Source organism: Carassius auratus, unplaced genomic scaffold (genome assembly GCF_003368295.1).
Source record: "Carassius auratus strain Wakin unplaced genomic scaffold, ASM336829v1 scaf_tig00027047, whole genome shotgun sequence".
NCBI lineage: Eukaryota > Metazoa > Chordata > Actinopteri > Cypriniformes > Cyprinidae > Carassius > Carassius auratus.
In genome coordinates this window covers 1-26170 of record NW_020525565.1, presented here as the reverse complement: position 1 = coordinate 26170, position 26170 = coordinate 1, and the positions used below count along the sequence as shown (strand labels likewise).

Below are 26170 nucleotides of genomic sequence, written 5' to 3'. Positions count from 1 at the left end.
AGCTAAGCTCATCAAAGGTGAAGACAAAGATCAAGTAGATTTTGTACTTCTCCAGATCAAAGATAAACTTTTTAATTCTCAGGCAATTTGCCTGTGGCCTAGAAAAACTGACAGGCAACAGAAGGGTTGAATGCTTATTTTATGCCCCAAAAGAGTTATAAAAGGAACGTTTTGCATATTTAAGGACAGTTTTGAATGGCTAATACAACCTGTCCTTTAACCAATATGCTCGTAGATCGTTTGTCCAAATCCCTGAAATACAACACATCAGAGCATATACTACAATTTTGCCCCTATCTGCAATAGGACATTTTCATATTAATGTTTTGTACTCTTTTATTTGCGTTATAATTCCGGTTTTGTGTAGCTCAGTTGGTAGAGTATGTTGTGTTATATGACTATATGTAATAATTAGGGCTGTCAAAAATAGCGCGTTAATGACGTTAATTAGTTGTTTGTTGTTAATTACGTCAAATTTTTTAACGCATTTCATGCATGAGCAGTGTGACAAATTATTCAGGTCAGGAAAGTCTCGTCGATCTCTGTATTTCTCAAGATAGTAAAAATTAGCGGCGAGCGCCGCAACGAAAACACCAAAGAAGCTTAAGGTTTTACCCCAGTTACTCTCAAATACTTCATGCCAAGCTCGATAAACAGAGACGACTTTGGTAGTTGATACGCTGGAGCTTCTTCCTGTTATAGCGTCCTGTGTTTCACACTGCGCATGCGCAGAACGCCTACATGCAATGCAGCGAAAATTACAGCTGTTTGGGAAAGCATATGCATTTTTACTTGGTTTTACTGGCACTTGAAGCCTTCAGAACGTGAAAATATCGATCCTAAAGTATTGTGGCAGAGCAAATGATCACCTCCCAAAAACAAGAGTGCCCAGAGTGCTGCTTATGTGATGGTGGCGCATGTTTGTGTTTCTGAGTTCATTCCTTCGAGTTTCTCTATGCATAATTTCATAGATATGTGGCTATATTTAACCACTGGTTCACCTAAAACTCTTACACTATCTGTAGTTAAATGGCATGGTTTGATATAGTGCTCAGGTAAATTTGATCTAAGTAAATGTTAAACTTTTGAAATTCAGAAAAAAAGAACCACATTGATGAATCAATACATGCAAATTATGTATCTGTGTCCTGTTATTAATCTTTTGGTATGCATTTCAGAAAAAAATGGTTAGGATTCAGGTGTAATTGCAAATAGTGATTAATCCTGATTAATCCACTGAAAATTCTGATTAATTTGATTAAAAATGTTAATCATTTGACAGCCCTAGTAATAATGTGATCATGGGTTCGATCCCAGAGAACACACGTGCTCATTAAATGTATATGCTCTATAAATCATAATTTTGCATGATTTCTGTGAGAGGTAGGTTTAGGGGTGGGGTTGGGTGGGGTCATTTGAGTGAATAAGCCAGCTAGTAAAATATGTGCAAATTACTGTTTGTATCAATAAAGTAAAAAATGATGCACATTCCATTTAAATAAACACACATAAGGTAATTACGTTTTTTCTCAGAAAAATTTAAATTCTGTTCATGTCTATATATAAATTCAGAATTGCAAGATATAAACTATATAGAAAGACATTTTAAAAGAATTCTGAGAAAAAAAGTCATGATTCTGAGATGTAAAATGTCAGTATGGTGAGATATAACTCGGAATGCAAGAAAAGAAGTCAGAATTGTGACATAAAAAGTCCTAAGTACAACAAATTTTGACTTATTTTTTATTTATTTTTTTTAATTGTGAGACTCTTTTTATCACAAATATATGTTCGATTCTGTGTGAAAAATAATAAAAAATAATAATAAATAATAAAATAAAATATAACAACATATAAAAAAGTCATAATTGTTAGATGTTTTGGAAGAGGATTTGGGCCAAGCAATAAAAAAAAAATAATAATAATAAAAAACCCATCTCAAGATTAAATTCATTTTAATATATAATGTTATGTCATTATATATTATTACATTTCAAAAATATTCAAATATTCAAAATATTGAAAAAAAAAATTAAATGAAATGTTGATAATAAACCCATTAAATTGCGAGAAAAAAAGTCATTGTGTTTCGAGAATTTATTTTTTTACATTACGAGAAATAAAAAGTCAAAATAAAATGCTGAGAATAAACACATCTGTGTCATGTTCATTTGATCTGGTTGGACAGTGTTTGATAGCATCTGTAGTGGTGCAGGTCGTAGAGCGTAATGCTCGTGGATGAAGTATGTGATGCACTCGACAAAAGATCGATTCTGACTTTAGCCAAACTCACTCTTCTTCCTCTTTTCATCACATACCACATTGGATGCTACTTACAATAAGTAGATTCTCGTAATTTAATGAGTTTATTCTCAAGATTTTATTTAGACTTTTTTTTTTTTTTTTTTTTTAATTGAAAGATTTTTCTCGATAACACAACTTTTTTCTTGTAGTGTCTTCTCGAAAACATTTTTTTTTTCTCTCTCATATTTTAATGTGTTTATTCCCAGCATTTTATTTGGACTTTTTTCTCGAAATTTCACAAGTTTAATCTAGCATTATAATGACTTTACTCTAGAGATTTTTTTATTATTTGGACCTATTCCTCTTCCATAAAATGTAAACTCAGTATTGTGAGAAAGAAAATAATAATTGTGAGATAAATGTGGCAGTAACCTTCTTTTTTTCATTCTGTGGTGGAAACAGGCTTCCATACATTTCAATCACACTGCATGTTAAACTCATAACCTATTCCTGCTTGTACAATAATAGTTTATGGGCTTCCAGAAATATTTCCATTCCATTAATTACAAGTTTAAAATATAAAATTGTTTCCTCATTCATGACCTTCACAGCATGCAAGAATGTAACATTAATCTTAAACCTCACTTTAAATTTACCTCAATTTTTAGTAGACACAGTAGACACAGCTCTAAATAAGATTCTCAGGATAAATCACAAAAACATCAGTCACAACAAACTGATTTGCATCAATATATGCATGAGAAACAAATCATTTTCAAAAATATTTAGCCACAGAAACAGGCTTCTGCTGCTTTTTGGTTTACGGGGTATAGAGATATGATTTTGGGGTTATGAAGCATACAGATGCAACCACAAACCGTAGAAGTGTTTGACAGATGGCAGCAGACTTTAGTTCCACACCCACATCTGTTATTTCCATCTATTTTATTTTTTAAATAGACAAAAAATAAAGAATGAGATTTGAGATATTTTCAGTGAATAACAACTTTTTTTTTTTTTTTGCATATTCCTCACATAACGGAATTTTCACACTGGTACATTGTTCCTTTGAAACACGCAATGACTACACATACTGTAAATGGACATAAACTGTACTAAAGTACAGTACGTTTCTAATTAAAAAAAAATATATGTATATTGCCCATGACACTCATGACTCTAGCCTTTGCTTGCCTATATGAACTTTATTTATTCATTTATTTTAATAGAGCTATATTGGATACAGTTGGGTAGACTAAACACTCACATAAACTCAATAGTTCAACCGTTCTTACCTAAACTGCAAGTTAAGACATCAAAGGCACATTTACAGCACAAAGATAACATTGACGTTTTTAACCACAAGAAAACATACTGCTAATTGAATTGCGTCTCAAATGGCAAGACAAACTCAAGCTGCTCAGAGATAGAGAAAATAAGACAGCTCTTTTCACAGACAGTATAACACGTCTGCCAGAGAACATCGTGACAACCTTGAGTGACTGACTTTCTCACAGAAGACAAAACAGAACATGACATATCTTTAGAATGGATTCTGAACAGATATCACTGCAGAAGTAAAAGCTAAATTGAAATATATTAAATTGAAATAGGCCTGATGAATAAAGTTTCAATATATAATTTATAATCATTGCATGTTCACTCATAAAATGTTTGTTTACGTTTTTATTCTGGTTATATAACACTCTTTTTAAACATTTATCACATTTATCCTAAAAGAAAACTCAATACATTTATTGTAAAAAAAAAAAAAAAAAAAAAAAAAAAAAATTATATATTATATATATATATACATAATACTATTTTAGATATAATATGCAATCTCAAAAATCGATATACTTATAATTAAGCAATAAAATGTATTATAATATTTTATCATATCAATTGTATAATTATATTTTCTGCAGTCATTATACATTTATTATTATTATTATTATTATTATTATTATTATTATTATTATTATTATTATTATTATTATTATTATTATTATTATTATTTGTTCCATCTGCATAACTAAATCACGTCTGGACAGACGATTAAACATTTATACATTTGAAATATATCATAAAAATAAAAAAGAGTCATCTTTTATCTCAGTTGTATACTGCAAACATACATACTCAGTTATCATATTAATTTGCTAAATAATTGTATGGGCATTAAGTTGTCAGAAATCCTTTTACAGTAAGTAGTATTAAGTATGTTTATCCTGCTTACAAGTACAAGAAGTCGAGCTTCTCAAGTGATATTGATTATAGCTCTGAAGTCAAGATGAACTGAAGCGTACCAGAACATTTACATTGTTCAGAATATCTAATGGCTTTATTAATACTTTTCAAACCTTTGATCTATTCCAAAGAACACTTCAAGTGTTAAACTTGTAAAAGTGTAGTCACAAAGGTCAAATCTTTATCAGCAGAGAGCTTGTGCAGAATCTGTGCTGCTAAGATATTCTATTCACTTCCTCTCATTATAGACTTTGCCGTCCGAAAGACAGAAACCCCTCTACAGGAGTGAACTTTTCATCTCTCAAGGACTAATCTTTGAACGGCACATGAGTGCATCTGCAATCTAATAAATCACTGTCTACCTGAAAGTGTCTACAGCTAAGGAATTATGATCAGGGACGAGCACAGGGGTAACACACTGGCTCTCTGCTGGAGGGCAAGAGCGTTTGGAATTAAATGCAGCGCTATATGATACACCGCTCAGCTGCATCTGAATCCCTGGTCTGTTTTCAATTTAACTTGTCCACTGTGAGTAAATTTAATGTATTAAGGAGTCACTTCATGCGTTTTGACCAATTGGATCGCTGGGTGTGTGTTTCACACTAGGCCACATTAATGTGTCTCCACAAAATGGATCTGATCTAGTATTCCCGTGCTAAAGCTCGCTCATTTTCAGAATGCAGAGTTTCCAAACTTCTGCATGCTGATGTTTCTTTAAAAGGTGTAACCGTAAGTTTACAATCTTTAATATCTATAGAAACAAAAAAAAAAAATAGCTAAGCAAACTTAAAGTTATAATTTAGAAGAACAACATTTTACGCAGTTACATGGAGAAAGCTTTGAATGCCTTGCTACTGCTGCCTGAAAGATTGCTTGAGTAATTAATTAAACAGAATTATTCCTTTCCAAATTAATCATCGCTATTTTTGATCATAAACAGCTGACAAATTTCCCACTTCTGAACACATTACTGTAAATCACACATCACTGTCACCAAAAGATGTCAATGATTTAACGAGAACATCTTGTGTTTTAACACCAATAATGGCAAAAACAAAAGTCACAAACACAAAATTCTTGCATTTGCAATAAAAAACTTTTTTAATGTGAACACGAGTATCTTTAAACAACAGAACTGAACTTTATGTCTTGCTGTACTAGTCATTTGCCGCCATCTTTGTGAATCTTTGTGAATTATGTACATTATTGTCATTTTTTCGCCAGTTTTGGCCAAAATATAATTCAAATGCAAGCATCTTCATACATCACATTATAAACTTTTTGTTGCACTTTACTTGTCAGTAGCCACTATCTTTGTGAAGTATGTAAATGATTTTTTTCTCGCTAAATTTAAGCATGATGGTCCACCCCTACATTTTTTTAAATAAAAATAATAATAGAATAATAAGGTGTAAAACGAATGATGAATAAAATCGTACGATTTCATAAGGATTCCAAAAACTTAATATAGCTATAAATTGCCATGAGATTGTGTTGGTCAATCACTGAACAATTCATCTTAGTTCTATATTTCCATTCTCTTCATTTTCTGGTCATTGTGTAAATAAATTTGTTAAATCACATGTAAGTGCATGTTTTGCAAAGTCTGCACTATGGAAATGTCTTAAAATTGATATATAATGCATAATAACAGGCAAAGAGGGATAAAAGGGACAGCTATGCTCGTTTATAGAAATGCTTCAGTTTAACCACATGCATGATTCATTATTTAAAAAGGTACAGAGTTCAAAAGATACTGCAAAACAGGAATGACCATAAGAAGCATGGTATACAGTATAAAGTGTGTATACATTTGTCAGGTTACCAGAATCAAATAGCATAAATAGTTTTACTGCATACTCATCATGGGTCTTCATTTACGCCTTCTCAAGCAGCCTTCAGTGCACAATCTAGTTGATTAAACCACACTATGATTGAAAATGAGCTGAAATTTGAAGTCATTTTGGGTTCATTTCATAAGCACAAATCAAACCGCCTCTCTTCCCACACACAAACACACAGACAGAGGGAGTGACAGCCTCGCTTCGGGTATTTGCTCCGTAAAATCTCAGCTGACAATCCTCTGGTATTATTACATCAAGTTAAATAAGAAGATTGAAGTTACAAAGGAAAACTAGAAGATGAGCCTGAAAGAGTCTAGAGAGTAAATAGAAAACAGGATGCGGTTTTTATAAAGCCCTCTGATGAATGTTAGCTAAACAGCGAGCCAGAATCACAAAGGTAGGAAAATGGGTGCTGGGATCATAAATTCTTCCTCCTACCTGAAACGCGCCTGGGTGTCAGCAGTAGAGTGTGGATATTCCTGGAGGCTGCAGCTGGCCTACATATGCTCAACGCCGTTTGATTTGTCCTCAGCAGTGGCTTTTCCTGACGCTGGAAAATTCCCATTTCCTCTGGACTGATCCAGGTGGTCTCAAGAGCTAAAGTGTTGTTTAGATAAAACTGCAAATGAGAAAACCGAAATCAATTACAGGATGATGAAAACTCAAAATTTCCCCAGAACAGTTGGTCTTGCATGCCCACGGCCACGAGGGGATATGAGTATACACCAGAACTGCTTTTACAATGAATGGGAAGTTATTAAGGTGCAATTATGCTTTTGCAAACATTCCTACTTTGGTTAATCACATCTCATAAAAAAATAAATATTTTTTTTTTTTTTTAAATAAAAAAAATCTGAAAAAAATAAGAAAGTTGCCTATACATGTGCCTCTTTGCATTCATTAATATTATATTATATTATATTATATTATATTATATTATATTATATTATATTATATTATATTATATTATATTATATTATATTATATTATATTATATTATATTAATAGAAACTTTATATATATATATATATTAATCCGGGTGAGACTCTTTGATTTAGTAACGAGAGAAAATTAGAAGACATTCTGTATTACCATGAAAAGAACATTGCTTAAAGTTAATACAAATAGGCTAATATATATATATATATATATATATATATATATATATATATATATATATATATATATATATATATATATATATATATAATTATTATTATTATTATTTATTTTATTTTTATTTTATTTATTTTTTTGATGAACTATGGCATTCCTTACAGGTTTTTTTAGATTTACACCCCAAAACTGAAAATAATCAAATACCATGAATGCTTCCTTTACCTTGTAGTCAGGCACACGTTTTTCCACCCAGCCCTTGCCGTAGTGTGGAGGCAGGACCGTCCGGTATACTTGAGGAAAAACTGGAAGTAGATCCACACTTGCAGAAGGTTGGAAACCCAACACATGATGCCTGGCCGGCATCTCCCACTGGGACAGACAAGCAGAAGAGATGTTTCTGAGATTACCACTGAGATCTTTTCAGGTCCATTTCATTAAGAAGAAGTGAAGAACTGAATCAGACCTGGGTGGGATGGAAAGCTGTCAAGAAAGCATTTTAGTTACAGGGATTTTATGGGAAAGTTATGGAAGTCTGTTTTGGCAAAACGGATGCTGTTCTTCGGCTATTCCACCATCTGCAACAGGATACATGCTAAATTCCCAATTATCAACACAAAACATTAGATGTTTTTTCCTCATAACACTGATTACAGCAGATATTTCTGGAACAGGGAAGGTTTAATTACTACAGTTTTACATGATGACAACAATCACAGTCATGTCTGTAATTTTTTTGTATCTCATTCAATAACTACAGAGAAACCATTTGTTAGTGGATCTGTACTGTGAATGATTGGGAAATTGACTTCTTTTAACATCCATGAAGACTTTTCGATCCAATTATTATTATTTTTTTTTTCTATTCTTTATAGTGGAAAAACACATTTTTTTTAAGTTCTAAAAAGTTATTCACATCTCTCTCTCACACACACACACACACAAAGTTTAGGAACTTTATTCTTAATAGTGCAAGACTATCAGTGTTTGGATTTGTTGAATCACCAGTGTAACCATTTGGGCTGCAATAGCCATCTTTTATTGTCATAAATGTAAAAATATGATGACCTGAAGGCTGTGTAAGATTATATTGATTGTTGGATGTTGTTGTTGTTGTTTTTTTGGCTATCCTTTAAACTTACTATAAGCACACAACAAGTCAATATGAAATCAAAACTGGCCTTTTTAAAAACCCATTCCTGATCCAAACCACCTTTCAGTACTTTAATATAATGTTCAGTATCACTCAAAAACACATCATATTACAAAGGACAAATGGGTTTTGGACATCATTACATGTTGACTTTGAAGCTAGGAAAGTTCTCTGCTGATTACGCTCTATATCTGCTTCTTCTACGTTCAGAATAACACCCTGTTTTATCATGCTCGGTTCTGCGTCAATGCCTCTCTGCAGTAGCAGTCAATCAAAGGCTTCTGAAGGCTGTCTGCAACTCAAAGTCTCTGTTTAAATAATATACTCTTTCCTCCCACTGTCTCTGTCTCTAACTCTCTCTCTCTCTCTCTCTCTCTCTCTGGTTCCAGTGCAGTTTGACTTGAGTTCATGTTTGCTGGCTCCTCTGAACAGCTCTTTAATGATGTGAAAGCACAAAGTTCTCAATGCCAGGGCTGTGGAGCAATGGTGATCATGCCTCTGCCCGGCACACAGATTAAATGTCACGCTGAGTTTGAGTCGTGAGGGGGAAGAAACCACAGATGTGAGGGTCATCTTGAGCACAGTGCCTCTAGTGATGAAGCAGCGGAGCTGATGGGAGGTAATGCATAGAATTTAGATTTTCTGCTTTAACAGTGGCAAGTTCTCCAAAAGTGATGTTGATAAAATGTTATCAACATCAGATACTGTCCTGCACATTTCAGTCCTTACTGGTCCCATTATTAGGCATATTCTAGCAGCTGCCAGTCCTCTAAATAAAATTGTTTCAAGATTTAATCAAGACCTTGAATCATTGTATTAGAAAGGCAGCTTCACTTTGCTAAATCATTATCACAGCAAGTCAAAATGCTCAGACGAAGAGCTTTGTGTGTGTGTGTGTGTGTGTGTGTGTGTGTGTGCTAGTGATTTAAAACTGAACTTAGTGATGTGAACTAATCTTAGTTCTGTGATTTACAGTATATTTGTATTTACTGCACAAATGGTAGCTGCATATCATACACAAAGTACTATAGGATCACTGGCTAATACTACAAAAACTAATATTTTTGATTTAAAAAAAAAAAAAAAAAAAAACATTTTTGGGTTATGACCTTTGACCTTTGGCCAAAAAGAAAACCATTTATGCTGCCTTTTACGACCTCTCAAGTCATATTTACAACTGGGAAGATTTAAGGCAAAAACTATATTATGGACACAATCTTATCCTTAAGGACAATTGTAATGCATTTTAATTGCATTATTTAACCCTGTAGAGAAATGTCCTGAAGCCTAACCCTTAGTAAAAGTCCAAAACGTATTATTTTTATTTTTTTTTGACAAAACTTTCATAGTGAAAAACTTATCCAAAAAAAAAAAAAAAAAGTGAAAGGAGGCCCCTAGGAGTTTTCCATTTGATTTGGTAGAAGCAAATGTTTTGGATGCATGTGATTTATTATACATAGACTTTCATGTTGTCATGCACACCATATCAAATATCTACATAAATTCTGAAATCTTCATTCATATAAATAATAGAAGACATCAGTCTTTGAAAAGTAACGAAGATCTCCCAAAACATTGGGAGTGAACATCTAAGTCTATATTCTATATATTGCTATCTGTATTATTATATACATTATAGCTGCTATTATATATTTATCAGTTCGGTACCTTTGCAGAAACAGAGCCTTAATATACACAGTAAGCAAACCAAAAGCAACTGTGGCAACAAGGAGATGAGAAAGAAACCTTTATGAAAGACTTGGTCCTTGTAGGCTATAATTCAGTAATGAGTCATACATTAATTCATTCATTAATTGTAAGAAATTACTCTTTTTAAACTCTATAAAATGTTCAGGAGAAAGTGGGGGATTTTTATTTGCATGTGAAGCCCTGTTACCTGAGCACTGGGCAGACTGAACTGATTGATGGTCGCGGGTTCCGCGGCGGCAGCGCGCATCACGGGCACAAACGGATCGCAAGACATCTGCCATCCCGAGACCGTCTGAATCACCGGAGGAGGGCGAGAGGAGATGAGCACGGGAGGAACAGATCCCACCCTACACATTCCGGAGGTGGTCGGGACCATCCATAGCCACGGAGGAGCTTCGGCGCTCACGTGCCACAGCTGAGGCTGAGCTTTAACGCGCTGGACCGGGATCATTCCTGCTGCATCCTATATAGATCAAAAGAAGGATGGATGGAGAGTGAAGAAGCTGTCTGTGGAGTGGAAAAAAGATAGATAGATAGATAGATAGATAGATAGATAGATAGATAGATAGATAGATAGATAGATAGATAGATAGATAGATAGATAGATAGATAGCGCACATGTATCCGCGTCTCCGATTGACAAAACTGGGCCACTGTCTGTACATATTCCGTAATTTATGCACAGTGTTGTGGGTAACGCGTTACAAAGTAACGCGTTAGAGTACTCTAATTACTTTTTTCCTGAAATGTGTAACTTAACGCGTTAGTTTCGTGCGGAAGTAATCAGTAACTTCGTTATTTTTTTAAAAAAGTAATCCGTTATTTTAAGGAAAGGAAAATCCCGACTGCAGCCTACTTTTTGTCAGACAGTAGGCCTAGGTCTACTGTGCCACCTGCGGATGTATCAGCGGAGCCGAAGCTCTGTGATCGTAAAGTCAATGGCTGTGATACGTCTGTGCCCTGCGCCTGACCCTGTGTGTGTGTGGCTTTTTTTTCGAACTCCCGGCAAGATGGCAGAGAGGACAGCGTTTGGGTTATGGAAGTACGCACATTATTTTCAATTTGTCAACGAAAAAGAAAGGAACATAACGGTAAAATGCACACTCTGTGAGTGACACTTTTTATAATAATTAGTTCGGCTATTAAGCGATTTGTCATTTGCCTGTGTGGCAGTGAAGGATTTAATTCGGTCGGTTTGTTATCATTTTTGTTTGACAGGCAGCTGTTAATTTCTGTTAGATCGTTGGCTGGCTGGTTGTTCATCATTTCTAAATGGATTTAAATCTGCAAGCCTGTTTAAGGTTGTGTTTACAAGTAAGCATACTTGTACTTTGATAACTGCATTATTTAAAGTTAAAGAAAAATCTGGAGTTATCTTGTGGTGCTCATAATATACAGTAGCCTAGGCTACCCGGGCTGGGTAGGTGCGAATTTTGATTAATAATATGTTCTGTGATAATAAATAAATAAAACGCCATGTGGAATAGCCTATTGCTGACTGTCTTTCCTGTTATTGTTATCCAGTGTTAATTTAGTCGGATGACTGACGTTATTCATTTTCGGGAGTCACGACTTTTAGGTGCATTTAAAGGGGCCGGGGGCTGTGTCTGTCATGTGTGAGCCGCTGCGAACTTCTTTTAATTTTTGGTAACGCATGAGTACTCTAACGCGTTACTTTTATGAATAGGTAACGCTGTATCATAACTGATTACTTTTAATTGATGGTAACGTTGTAACCTAACTAACTACTTTCCAAAGTAACTATACCCAACACTGTTTATGCATGCATGACTGATTTAAATGCATGGCCAAAAAAAAAAAAAAAAAAAGTAACGTAATAGTAAGCTATGTGTAAGCGAATGTGTTCATTGGGTACAGACAATATTACTGTAAACGTTAGGGTACTTTGAAATTCAGAATATGTATAAAAAATACGCCCGCTGAAACATAATATAGGCTCCCCTCCCAAATTCTGCAGCACATGCATGCGCATGGGCTAAAACAGGTGGATGCAACGCAAAAAAAAATAAAAAAAAATATATATATATATTTGTAACTTAAATGGAAAAAGTTATTCAGACTCGTTCACTAAAATAACAAGACTGCGCCTATGAAACTTTTAATAATATTAAAAAACAAAAAACTACACAGTTCAGAAATCTCTGAAAGTTGATGGATATTTTAGCACATATTACAAAAGCACAAAAACGTATATGCGTAAATTATATTAAATGCATAACCAGAACTCAAACATCACCACAAGACAATTCTTTCATTAGCCTGTTTTCTCCACGCAGATAATCATATACCTGCTATCACGAGAATCAGAATCTGAAGAAAAAAAGAAAAGAAAAAGAAAAAAAAAAGCCCATAGATTTATCTAAACAGGCTCCCTTTCCAAAAGCTCATTTACACAGGAGCAAGGCTCTTATTAAGGGCTTTTCTGTGTAACTTAAACGGAAAAGTTATTATTATTATTATTATTTTTTTTTTTTTTTGAGTGTTTTTATTTGTAAGATACACCAAATATTAGATCCAAACTCACCTACTCTATGAGGGGTTTGAAGAATCCCTTTAGTTCAACATAATTTATGTTTGTTAGTGTTTCGTTGGAAATCAATAAGTAATGCAAAATACAAGCAGGTCAATTAAAAACGAAACTGTATCTGCAGACGAAGGTTTTTAAGAATATCCGGTAAGAATGGTGCCCAAAGCGCAGAGAATACACGGATCTCCGTGCGTGCGTTCACGCGCCGTGGATTGCGCTCTCCATGTGCACGATCACACCGGCGGGTTGTTCATCTCGCTCACAAGAGCTCCGTGGGAATCTCGTGGAAACCTGTTCACTGTCAAGCCGACGATTCTTCAACCTCCCGCAGTGGTGACTCGGAAAGCAACGCAAAACCATCCCTAATCACATTATAATCCTCTATTTCTCATTCATGCTTGTAGAACTTGTGTTTGCTATGTAGACAATCGTCGTGGATGAACAGATAGCCTAACAGATATGCTCTGTTGAAAGTCCTCCAGCTGGCAGTCCAGACCGGGTGCATTTGCTTTCTGAGCGGATCTGATGGCGCCGTGCGCAGCACAACACAAAGTGCGTCAGGACGCGCAAAGACGCACAACCGCACTCTGATGAGCTGAGATGATTAGAATATTGTGACAACTGTTTCAATCTGTAACCAGTGACACGATTTACCTTGTTTAAAACCTACATGATAGTTTATTTAACCCTAGTGTCCTTTTTGGGACCCCAGGTATTTATTTATTTATTTATTTATTATTTTAATCTGAAAATTGCATGGCGTATAGAGGCTTTAACATTCAAATTAATTATACAAAATTATAAAAATCTGAACATTAAAATATAAAATAATAATGTATTTAAAAAAATTAAACTTCAGTATTTTACTTGATTAAAATGGAAGAAAAAAACATGCTAAACTTTTGAAATCATATTATTTATTTTAATCTAGCCTATTGTTACTTCTGTTCATAAAAAGTCTGAACACACGTAGCTTTGTCATCATTACAGCAGATGTACCAGAGGAAATATCTTAGTCTATATGGGGAGCCTTCCAGTATTGCCTTGGCCAATGGGGACCTGGAAGGCAAACACCTTTTCTTTTCTTTTCTTTTCTTTTCTTTTCTTTTCTTTTATTTTATTTCTTTTCTTCCTTATCAATCAATCGTCTATGGTGACTTTGAAGCACAAGTAATCATATTTTTCTTATACCACCAGGGGGATGTTTGTACAGCCAAATAGAGGGAAACCCGACTGGGAGTCTCCTGGTGTGAGTGGATTAGCCATCCTGTGAACGTCATAAAAGGCTGTGTGCAAACAAAAATGATACATAAGTGGATTTGACATCCCAGTCTGTGTTTGGAGTCTGGTGACAGATGTGAAGGGTGTTGTGGCTCAGGGCTGGTGACTGTTCCCACAAGGGATTTCCATTATTCCACATTATTTCCATTGTGTCCTTGAAGTATGCACATGACATAACCCTATGTTTCTGTAGATGGATTGTCTTTTTAAGTAAGCAAAAAAAAAAAAAAAAAAAAAAATGTTATCGGTGATCAATTAGTTTGGCACAAGGTTTGCGATGGATTACTTGAGTCTTTTTGAACTCTCGCGGGGTTTGTTCATTCTACTGAAAGTTTGAGTGGGGAAAACTCGCTGAGTTTGGTGTTTAATCTACTGTACTTTCAGTACTGACAAGCTGTGCAATTCCACGCTGATAATGAACGTGAATTTGCGCAGCTTCTGAGTTAACAATGGCTCTGTGTAGTAACAGCTGCTCTATGTGAAATCATGCACCTTATATGGAATTTGCCGTTGATTAGAGAACCTTTACGGACGAGATGTGCATTAATTATCGGCCGATATTTATCGTGCACCCCTATTGCTATTTTTTTTTCTCTTTCTCTTCTTTTCTTTTATATAAAGCACTTTGAATTACCATTGTGTATGAAATGTGCTATATAAATAAACTTGCCTTGTCTTGCCTCAAAGAGCCACACAGATGGGAAATCAAAAATTACCTGTATTACAGTGTATGATGTGGCTGTCCATCAGTGTAAACAATGTGCAAAGTAATTAAACCAAAAAGTACACGATTTATAAAGTTATTGGCTTCTAAAGTAAGGAGTCGACTCTGAATCGCTGAAACGAGTCGTTATAGATTTCAAATCTTTTGCCCATCTCTATGTACGTCAATAGGAACACCTTGCATAATAATCTCCACCTACCGTCTTGGGAGAAACGGAACTCTGACCACGCCCCCGTTTGGGGATCTCTGAGAATTGAGGTAATTTTAAAATGATATTTTGAAAAAATGACAATGTTTTTTAACCTTGGATGGATTTAAACCTATTTTACAGGACTTATAAACAGTGATAGGAAGCTTAGAATTTTCATCTTACTGGCTCTTTAAGTGTATGTACATCATTACTTGTGTCTCCCAAACTGCTGCAATATGTGTGCATTTAAGAAAGGATGCCAATGCTGTTTCGAAAGGTTCTTTATTGTCAGTTGTATTACAAAAAGGAGATTCTACATAAAGTTCATTGTTGGGAAACCTTGTGGTTTAATTTTTGCCACCCTTTTTCAGTGGGGCAACAATATCAGCAAAACAGTTTCAGATAGGCCTGGACTGCTATTCAAAAAAAGTATCTTATGCTCACAAAATTAGGCTGCATGCATTTGTTTAAAAACACAGTAAAAACTGAAATATTATAAAAAATTGAATATTTTTTAATACAATATATATATATATATATATATATATATATATATATATATATATATATATATATATATATATAAAATTACAACCCCCCCCCCCCAACCCCCGCTGAATACAATTATTAACTTATTTCAAATAGAGTAAAATAAATGAATAAATAAAATTTAAACTAAAACAACGTACAGACACCAAACTATTGAACAGTAGTTGATGTGTAGCAGTAAACAAAGACTTTTGATAACTAACTTTTGCTAGTTTCATAAAACTTTCATTGTAACATCTGTGTGCTCTGCCAAAAGTCTGGCTCTTTGTTGTGCTTTTGTTAATTATTTATCACTAACGGTGATAACTGGTCCAAATCAATTTCTTACTAAGGTAGGTTCTCAAGGTCTTGGAGTGGGTGAGAACTCAACAATTTGACTTGACATTGAGGGAAGCCCTAGGCCGAGACTTCACAATTTTCTCCAACAAAAATCATGATTTTCATAGCTGTGTGATCTCACTCCCCTTGCTCCCCAGCAGTTCTGTTTCATGTCCTTTAAAAAATGGATCTCTACTCATAATTGGGGCCTGTTGCCCCTTCCATCCATCCTCCTAAATTGGTTGGAGAAAATGGCTGGATACCAGCGGCTGTCCATGGCACAGAATATGGCCCTGCCAGTGCTGTGGCGATAGAGATTATTTGACTTGGGCTGTTCTGTTGTGATATTCCAGTTTGGGGTTCTGCCGTAGGAGTTGTTTGGATCATCCGCTGCTGTATCTCTGAAGGGAAAATCTGGATGCAGAAATGAAATTTCTCAACCATTTCTGATTGGTTAAAACCTCATCCTCAATCACACAGTGTGTCTAATGCCTGGGGCTGGTCTTACTTTCTATTCTGTGAGCGTGAGAAAAGCATGGCAGAATATTTTGAGCATCACAATAATATTTAGAAGTCAGGTGCCACAATCACCACCTTAGTTACCTGAGCAACAGTAGAGGCTGGTAACAAAATTATTGACGCATGGACATTAATTTATATTTTAATAGTATTAAAAAGAGACACGATCCATTGTAAATGGTATCTTACCCAGAGGGATTGGCTTAGCAAGGGCCCCGCAAAGACTACTGAAACATATTGCCTTGACATTGAAAGGCTTTGTGGTATTTCTTTCAGAGAAAACATGAATGTTAATGCCCTCACAGCTGGACAAATGATTATACTAAGACAGAACACACGGAGAGGTTAATTACATGGGCAGTCTGGTGTATTTATGGACTGGCCTGGACACAATTACATACTCTTGTATAATTTAAGATTCCTTAAAGCACAGTGGAACGTATTCATGAGAATGCTTATGTGTTTAGTGCACATTAACAAAATAACATAACTCTTGCTACAAGAAAAAAAAATGTGTATAGTTTCTGCACCATCAGCACCATCAACCATTGGAACTAGAAAGAAAATGACTGTTTACAAACAGGATTCCTTATACTTCTCCCATATGTCATTGGTCAGACCAAGAAGAAAAAGTTAAGCAGGGTGTTCAGTTGAGGAGTGGAAAAGAAAGGGTTAAAAGAAATAGAGCTTCATCACATCAGCTGAAAGGAAAATCATTTTACTATTACATTTAATTGTTCACATATGAAAGTGCATTATGGGTCAGCAGCTTTTGAGGTTTCCTGTCAGAAAAGAGCATGTCTACTTAGAATATATTAGAGAGTAAAGGATGGACAGATGGAGTCTCTAGGACTCCAAACATAAAACATCAGTGTTAACAAAACATGGGGTTAAATGGCTGTCAGTAGTTATTTAAAGTTATAATTATTCAAATTATGCAACAAAGAGGGCCTCCTACAGGGTTGCAAGATGGAAATTATTTAAAGTAAATTATATTAAAATTTAATGTGCTGCTGTAAACTTCTGAAGACCACAAATTCATCACAGTTAATTCTATTAATCTATTCCCACATCTAGTTTATGTTCATCAAAACAAACATTTTAAACCAAGCATAAATAAGTGAAATATGAATAGCGGGTATATTGCTGAGTTATTGTCAGTGATTTGCTGTGCACAATGCCTGATGGAGTCATAGCCTGAGGATACCACACTTCCTGTCATTTACATATGTGCTCTGATTATCCACAAACCTCCGTTAGAGCGCACTTGGGAACCAGTTAGAGGTTTTCCATCTGCTCTTCTTGTTTGTTGTCATGCTAGATTCTGGAACAGTAATATTATCAACACTGGGGCCATATTACAAAAGGGCTTGTTCATACCACAGCTGCCGCAGGCACTGGAAAATTGATGTACCGCCTCTCCTCTTCAGGAAAGTGTTGATTGTGCAGGAAGGATCCTCTGACATCTAGGATGAAAACATAGTGATGTGGAAGAATTGGAAGAGAGCATTGACAACAATAGGTAATGTTTCTTGTGTAGCAAATCAGCATATTAGAATGATTTCTGAAGAATCACTGACACTGGAGTAATGATGCTGAAAATTCAGCTTTGCATAACAGGAATAAATTCCATTTTAAAATATATTCAAATAGAAAACAGGTTTTTTAATAATAACATTTCACAATATAACTTTTTTTTTACAGTTAGTTTTTTAAACTTTTGAATGTGTACTTTTTGAAAAAAATGTAAATGAAAATACAGAAATTACTAAACTTTTCCATTACCATTTTGGGGGTTAAGGTCAGACGAGTTTGCTGGCCAATTAAGAACAGGGATAAAATGGTCCTTAAACCAGGTACTGGAAGCTTTGCCACTGTGTGCAGGTGCCAGGTCCTGTTGGAAAATGAAATCTGCATCTCCATAAAGTTGGTCAGCAGCAGGAATCATGAAGTGCACTAAAACTTCCTGGTATACGGCTGTGTTGACCTTGGAACTCAGAAAACACAGTGGACCAACACCAGCAGATGACATGGCACCCCAAACCATCACCGACTGTGGAAACTTTACATTGGACCTCAAGCAACATGGATCGTGTGCTTTTCCTCTCTTCCTCCAGACTCTGGGACCCTGATTTCCAAAGGAAATGCACAATTTACCTTCATCTTTGAACCACTCAGCAGCAGTCTAGTCCTTTTTGAAGTGAGACACTTCTGACGCTGTCTGTTGTTCAAGAGTGGCTTGACACAAGGAATGCGACAGCTGAAACCCATGTCTTGCATACGTCTGTGCGTAGTGGTTCTTGAAGCACTGACTCCAGCTGCAGTCCACTCTTTGTGAATCTCCCCCACATTTTTGAATGAGTTTTGTTTCACAGTCCTCTCCAGGGTGCAGTTATCCCTATTGCTTGTACACTTTTTTTCTACCACATCTTTTCCTTCCCTTCGCCTCTCTATTAATGTGCTTGGACACAGAGCTCTGTGAATAGCCAGCCTCTTCTGCAATGACCTTCTGTGTCTTGCCCTTTTTGTGCAAGGTGTCAATGGTCGTCTTTTGGACAACTCTCAAGTCAGCAGTCTTCCCCATGATTGTGTAGCCTACAGAACTAGACTGAGAGACAATTTGAAGGCCTTTGCAGATGTTTTGAGTTAATTAGCTGATTAGAGTGTGGCACCAGGTGTCTTTAATATTGAACCTTTTCACAATATTCTAATTTTCTGAGATACTGATTTTGGGATTTTCCTTAGTTGTCAGTTATAATCATCAGTCTGTGTGTAATGAATTAATATAATATAATATACAAGTTTCACTGTTTGAATGGAATTAGTGAAATAAATCAACATTTTGATGATATTCTAATTATATGACCAGCACCTGTATATATATATATATCAGCATCATTATAGATGAATTGTCTTGTACAACATGAATTTGACACAGGCCACAAATTATGTTTTTTTTTTTTTTTTTTTTTGGACTGTTGTACCACATATCCATCAGCTTTGATAACGTAAATAAAGATAATTGCTCCATTCTTCCATCAGTGTTTAATCTCTTAAGTCTATATCACATGCGGTGGAATCAAGGGCTACTCCATCATGAAGCCAGCCTGCTCTATTTCACTTACAATTACCTGTGATACCCTGTGGATCCTGCCACATCTGTGATAGTGGTCATATGGGAGGCCTGGTCCTGGAATTGGCAGAGTAGATTCAGCTCCCAAGAGTCTCATAAAGCCTCAGATCAAATCAGCTCCTCATACCTTTCGCTCAGGTTCTGTCACACTTCATCTAAAGAAGCAGGCATCAGCTTAACCTACCATCCAGGAGCCGAAAAACGTCTACTAATGCTCCTTTTACGCCAAAAAAGCCCCAAAAGCAAAACTATGGGTTTGCAGTTATTATAAATGACCTACATTTCCTTTCTGATCTTAACCATAATCAAAAGACACTTTGATGCTTCATTGTTATGCTGCCAGGGCTATGAAATGAAAGATATATATAAATGTTACACATTGTAAATTGCATACAGTGGCCTGAAGTATTAAGACACTTAAGTCACATTTACAATGTCTGAATATCAAAGCATTATGATTAAAATATCAAAGCAATTGGCCTCTGCAACAAATGATGCAAAAAGCTATTTTCAGAAAATAAAGAAATAAAAAATCTTGCATTGCTGTATATTCTAACTTTATATATATATATATATATATATATATATATATATATATAAGATATCTATATTCACATAATTCTCTCTCTCTATGCATATATATATATATATATATATATATATATATATATATATATATATATATATATATATATATATATATATATATATAAACCATTTTATTATTTGAAATAAAGCTAGAATGAAGTATTACATTTACAATATATATATAAAATAAAAAATAAAAGCTGCCTTGGCAACTAAATTAAATACGTTTATTTAATAAGTCGTAGCACTAAAATTACAAACTGTAAAATAAATAAAAACTAAAGCTGAGATAAATTAAAACTAAACTGTAAATAAGTAAATAAATAAAGAACGAATGCTTAACAAAAATAAAGTTAAAATAAATATATAAAGAGAGAGAGAGAGAGATTTGTTAATGTGTAATATTATACTTGTCTTTACTGTCACTTTTGATTAATTTGATGCATCATTGTTTAAAAAAATATTGAAAATGTAAAAAAAAATATTATATTAATGGCAGCGTACACTGTTTGTGAAAAGCTTAGTCAGAACATACAGTACAGGGCTAATTGAACTATGGCCATCAATGATTACATTATTTTGCCCACCTACTTCCAGAATCTTCCAGCAGGGACAAACCCAATTCACCCAGTCGAATCTTGACCATCTGGTCTACATCTATAATCTTAGTCTTGCTCTCAATCATGTAGCAGATCAATCTGTCTGCTGTCTGTGATTGAATTGAGTCAGCTTATTATAATAGAGAAAATCCATCTGGAATGAGATGGCCTGCCTTACATATTTGCAGGAACAAACAAGCTTTGGAGCCAGTCCCAGATCTAAAACCAGAAAGCAGAGAGGTGATCAGGTGTAATGCAGACGGCACCAGCACAAATAGTTTTGCCCGTATACTGCTTTAATAAGCGGGCTAGTTTAATGAGATAATTGGCTATGTGCAGTTTTGCACTCTTCCTTTGGCAGCCATAGCTTCCCATTAGCCATCTCTGTTCTAAATGCATAATAATATTCAGCTGATGACTGCCTGCATCTAATGTCTCATGAGTTCTTGAGCAAGGCAAATTAAATTTCTGTGCCATAAAAATGCTTCTGAAATAATCCAATCCCATTCCAGCTCATCTCTCCACTGCCTGCTCTTTCAGGCAAACGCTGCTGATGCTGAATACTAAATGCTGGGCTTTTTACAGACTCTCTATCCCTGTGCACCCAGCATCAAGACGACAGAAGACCCGGTAAGAATGAGTCTGAGATGAGCCTCCTCAGCTGAACGGAGGAACCAGTCGAGCTCAACTCTGGAGATCAATAATGCTCTCTTGTAGAGCCTTTGGCCCACTTTCTGAGGAGACACTGCTTTAATCTTCTAGAAAAATTATATTGCGTTTGTCCTGCCTCTTATGTTAGCATTCAAATGACGGATCTGCGCATCAATGAACAAATTTGTGTAAATCGAATTTGTATAAATCGTCTCATATGGAAACATGGTTTGTAGGTACAATGTCCCTCAAGATTAAATTTAGGGTAGACTTTAATGACAACTTCTGTACATTTTGGACGAGCTGTTATGAAGTACTATACTGTAATCTGACGCATGAGAAAATGTACGAATTGCTAATTGTACTGGTCATAATCACCAAAATGTATCTGTGCCATCCAATATATATATATATTTCACTAGCTTTTTGACCAGATAAATTAAACTGTCCAACACCAATTTTATTTGTGCCAAAATATGACTTCTGAACTCATAAGTAGGAACTTCCCAGGAGCCCTTCAAGGGTCAGCTGTACGGTAAATACTTGATGAGGTTTCTTGCTAGTAATTAGGAATACATGGACAGAGTGCAGTGAAAATATGCAACTGAGATGCTTAACATTTCAGAATGAAGTCAGGAATCCGAAGCGTCTATGCGATGCTAATTGCCTTTAAGGAGAAAGAAAGACTAACGTGGCAAGAGAAGCCATTTTGCTAACAACTGAAAAAAAAATATATATATTTTACCACAGAGGCTTAAAAACCATGTAAATTCTGTATTTCCAAGGTGACTTTATTATCAAATCTAGATAATTTGTTTATTACATTCATCATGTCTGTAGCCAAGCATTTTAAATGATACTCGTCTGCCTTTTAAAACCATCCTTGAAAGACTGAATGCACCATTATTCTCCGTCTGGTACATTTTGAAAACGCAAGCTAAGTGGAGCAGCCTTTGATATACTCACTGAACATTTAGGAAGTATGTTTTGAGACTCGGTTTAATACGCTACCAAGGGATTGTGGCAATGAAAATAAAAGAAGACACGCAATTATGTACTTTCAGAACAAAAAGACTGCACTGACTTCAACTAAAAACAACAGCGGAGGAATATTGTTGTTCTCGCTTTAGCTCTGTTGAGTTTTATTTGATCTGAGTCAAGTATAAACGGCTCTCAGCTCTTCTGATTATAGAGATGTTGAAGAATCAGTCTGCGACACGTCTCGGGTTGCCTATCAAAACACTCGAGGGGGTTCGCTGCTATGACAGCTCAGTGTTACTATTGAAAGTAAATAAAGATCCTTTATTTGCTCAGAGATTCACAGAGTCAAACACTCAGTCTAATCTAAAGCAGCAAGGACTTTCGAGAAAGAGTTTATTCATAACTGTTATTCTGAATCCCACCCAGGTAAACATTTGCTGCAGATCACACATCTTCCAGGGGGTTCATATATATTTTATGAAGTAGATTATGTCTTAATCATTAATGCCTTTTATTGAAACATCTGTATTATCTCTAAGCAAATTCTAATTAGGCTGAGCAGAGCAAACCAAAATTAGCTTGTATTAGAATAGTAATCTTTCAACCAAGTTTTTTTCTTTTTGCATGATGCTGTTCAGTGTTGCCATATTGGGTTGATTTTCATGAAATTATGAATTGTGAGTAGGTGAATGAAATCTGGACTGCTTAGCCATTTTAAAAACATATAATATATTCCATTGCTTAACCCTGTAAAGCCTACTGTATGATATTTTATATGGAAATTTCGAAGACCTCTAAATTATCAACATATCAAAACTTCTGTTTATGAGAAAAGTGTTAAAATCAGGTGAGTTATTATTATTTTTATTTTTTTTAGGTGAGGAAGAAATTCAATCAAGGACACTTAAAAATTGAAATGAAAAACAGTAGATAACTGGATTGCTCATTTACATCTCATTACCATGCTTTCATTAAGGCATAGTTATCAGAAATTCCTCACAAATTAGTGTTTTTGTCAGTCCCAGATGTGAGGAAGAAGACATGAAAAAACATGAAATGCAGTTCAAAGGCCTCCTCTGAAATTGTTGTGTGCAGCCAAGAAGAATCTGAGGATTTTCGTCTTTAAATAGCTCTTCAGGTGGTGCTGAGCTGAAAGTCTCTCAGATAGCGGGAATATCAGTACTCTTCCCTGGCCAGCTCCAGTCAAAGTGACACATCTGACTGACCGCAGAGGAATGAAACTCCACTGGCCACACACCACACTGACAGCACACTGCTCTGCTTGACAGCGATAACATGGACTTTGATCTAAAATCCCTTACTGTGTGTTTTAAAGATGTTGCTACAGCTGTTAAAGTCGAAACAAGCCGGTGAGCGAGGGCAGAGGGGATCAGAAAACTTGCTCCTGAAGTCTTGCCCACTGAAGCATTTGTGCTAGTTAAACTGCCCCAGGGTTGGAGAGTTGAGGCATGTGCATTGTCAGAAACAGCTATTTATGATTTAAAAGGTATCTTGAGTTTAAGATAGAGAGCCGGCTTCCTCAAATCCAACTTAGCGGAGGGAGAGAATATTATCCGATTATGTAAACTACCTTCATAAGCCTTGTCATGCAAACAACACCATTATGCTGTGTTGTTGATCATAGCGTGCATTATAATTATTTGATGCCCTAATATTATTGGCCTTTTTTTTTTTTTTTATAGATGCATGTTATTGCATGAAGTTGCACTTTTCTCAAAGATGAAAAAAACAATTAAAGCAGTAGATGCAATCACTCATCTGATGGGTTCTCCCTGAAACGCTTGCTCTGTCAATCACTGTCAGTCTGTCTGCTTGTTTATTAGTAACTTTTTTTTTATGACATAGTTTTACCTCATCTTGACCAAAAACTGAGGGATGCCCCACTTTTTAGGTAAGTGGGTCATGGTTTAGCACATAATGACAGTTGATCAATGAAATATGTGCTGTAAAATAATATGCTAAAATGTTCCTCATCAAGATCTCAGATGAGTTGCAGAGAGCTAAGATTATTAGAGGCCAAAAAAAAAAAAAAAAATGAGGTGCTGCTATCACTTGCCATTTGATTGCAGGCAGAAACCAGACATCCCAGACTGGAATATTTATATATGAACAGGGGATTTGATTTAATGGGACAGATCACTCAAAAAAGAAGAAGAAAAAAAATTGGACTTTGTTTCTTGCAATTCTCAGTTCTGATATAAATTGATTTGGCTGATATGACCTTTTTTTTATAAACTCTGAATTCTGAACTTTTTCTCTGCAATTCTTAACTTACATATCACAATACTGTTCCACCACAAAATAACAATATATCCCCATATATCTGACTTTTAATTTAATTTTTTTTCTTTCATCCTATTCATTTTTTCCATGGTGAAAAATGGGATTCCATACTTTCATACATTAATGCAAGAGTTGTTATAATTAATAAAAAATGAATAATATATATGTGTGTGTGTGTGTGTGTGTGTGTGTGTGTGTGTGTGTGTGTTTTAGTGTGTGTGTCTGAACTTTATTGTGTCTGAACTAAAATAAAATATATCAGATTTACAAATGTAAACTTAAAAAGAATGACACTAATTTTGCCAACTAAATAATTTGAAGAACTAAAAATACTACTGAAATAAAAACTATGCCTAAATTATTAAACAAATACTGAAAATAAAAGCTCATTAGTAGTATATAAATAATATCCACCCCATTCATATTACTCTAAACATGTATTCCTCTAGACAAAAGCCTGGTTTTCCATATAATGAAAGAGATTGGGGATGCTGCGGAGCTCTGAAGCACATGATTCATCTCATGGAGCCACTACTAATGAGCTGATATGTTTAAATCAGGTTTGTTAAAACGTTGGACACGTCCGAGATGTGTAGTGCTGGGGAGGATCCCTTGTAGTACAACTGAAAAACACTGCAGGCATTGGACATCAAGTTAATTACTGAAATGTGGAGTCTGTTCTGCTGGTTTAGTATCTGCCTGACATAACTGAAGGACTGTAAAAAGTATTTAAGCTGCAGTCCATAAATTATGCCTCTTTGTCGCCATCTCTGTCGGAAAATCTGGATTTGCAGTTACTCGCAGAATTTTTTTCCTTGGGTGGGTTGTCCTCTGCACGGCTCCAGCACGGATTAATCTAATGTTTTGAGGTGTGTGTGTTTGCAATCAGTCACCGCACCGGTGTGAGTCTATACTTAGTAATCACAGATTCTAGCCTGCGTTTTGAAATATATATGACCCAAATAAGAATTTTCAAGAGAAGTAAGAAAAAGTAACAAGTCTGCCACGTTTGTTCTGACCAACTGAGGAAAAAAGCATACAATAAATCGTGCTATCAATCGGGCTAAAGTAAGGCAATGGTTTTGAACACTGGCTGCTCAGATGTTGATTTTGGATTATTTTTAACCAAAAAAGTTAAAGTGCAGATATCTGTCAATTATAACTCCTCAAAATGTACACAACCAGAAATATTTGAGTGAAAGTAAAAGACCTATATATTTAATTTTTACTTAATTACTTAAAGGTTATTAAAAAAAACAACACAAAACTGCCACTTTCACATGCAGCAGCAGAATCAGTCGAGTCCTGTTTTGAGTACTTGATACGGTTATGTTCACACAGCAGCTCGGACAACTGCATTTGCAGGACTCCCAACCGCATTCTCTGGACACACGACGCTGTAAATGGAACGGACTGGACAACTTGTCTGTCACTTCATACAGTTCAGAGAGAGCCGCTCTGCCACACA

At 35.3% G+C, this 26170-nt stretch overlaps 1 protein-coding gene across 1 annotated transcript; it reads right to left on the bottom strand.

The window, feature by feature from the left end:
• Positions 1–6734: 6734 nt before the first annotated feature.
• Positions 6735–13397, bottom strand: LOC113079032 (transcription elongation regulator 1-like protein). Its single transcript, XM_026251211.1, has 4 exons — positions 12863–13397; positions 10505–10780; positions 7680–7826; positions 6735–6957 (listed from the first exon to the last, which is right to left on the bottom strand). The coding sequence occupies exons 2-4, from the start codon at positions 10766–10768 to the stop codon at positions 6757–6759; spliced, it is 612 nt and encodes a 203-aa protein (XP_026106996.1). The 5' UTR covers positions 10769–10780; positions 12863–13397; the 3' UTR covers positions 6735–6756.
• Between the last annotated feature and the right edge of the window lie 12773 nt (positions 13398–26170).

Bases quoted from the DNA above. Each gene is read 5' to 3' on its own strand.
- LOC113079032 (XM_026251211.1), bottom strand. From the start codon at position 10,768: ATGATCCCGGTCCAGCGCGTTAAAGCTCAGCCTCAGCTGTGGCACGTG. The intron at 7,827-10,504 runs GTAACAGGGCTT...TGTCTGTCCCAG, and splicing joins TCAGTCTGCCCAGTGCTCAG to TGGGAGATGCCGGCCAGGCA. The intron at 6,958-7,679 runs GTAAAGGAAGCA...TCTCATTTGCAG, and splicing joins AACGTGTGCCTGACTACAAG to TTTTATCTAAACAACACTTT.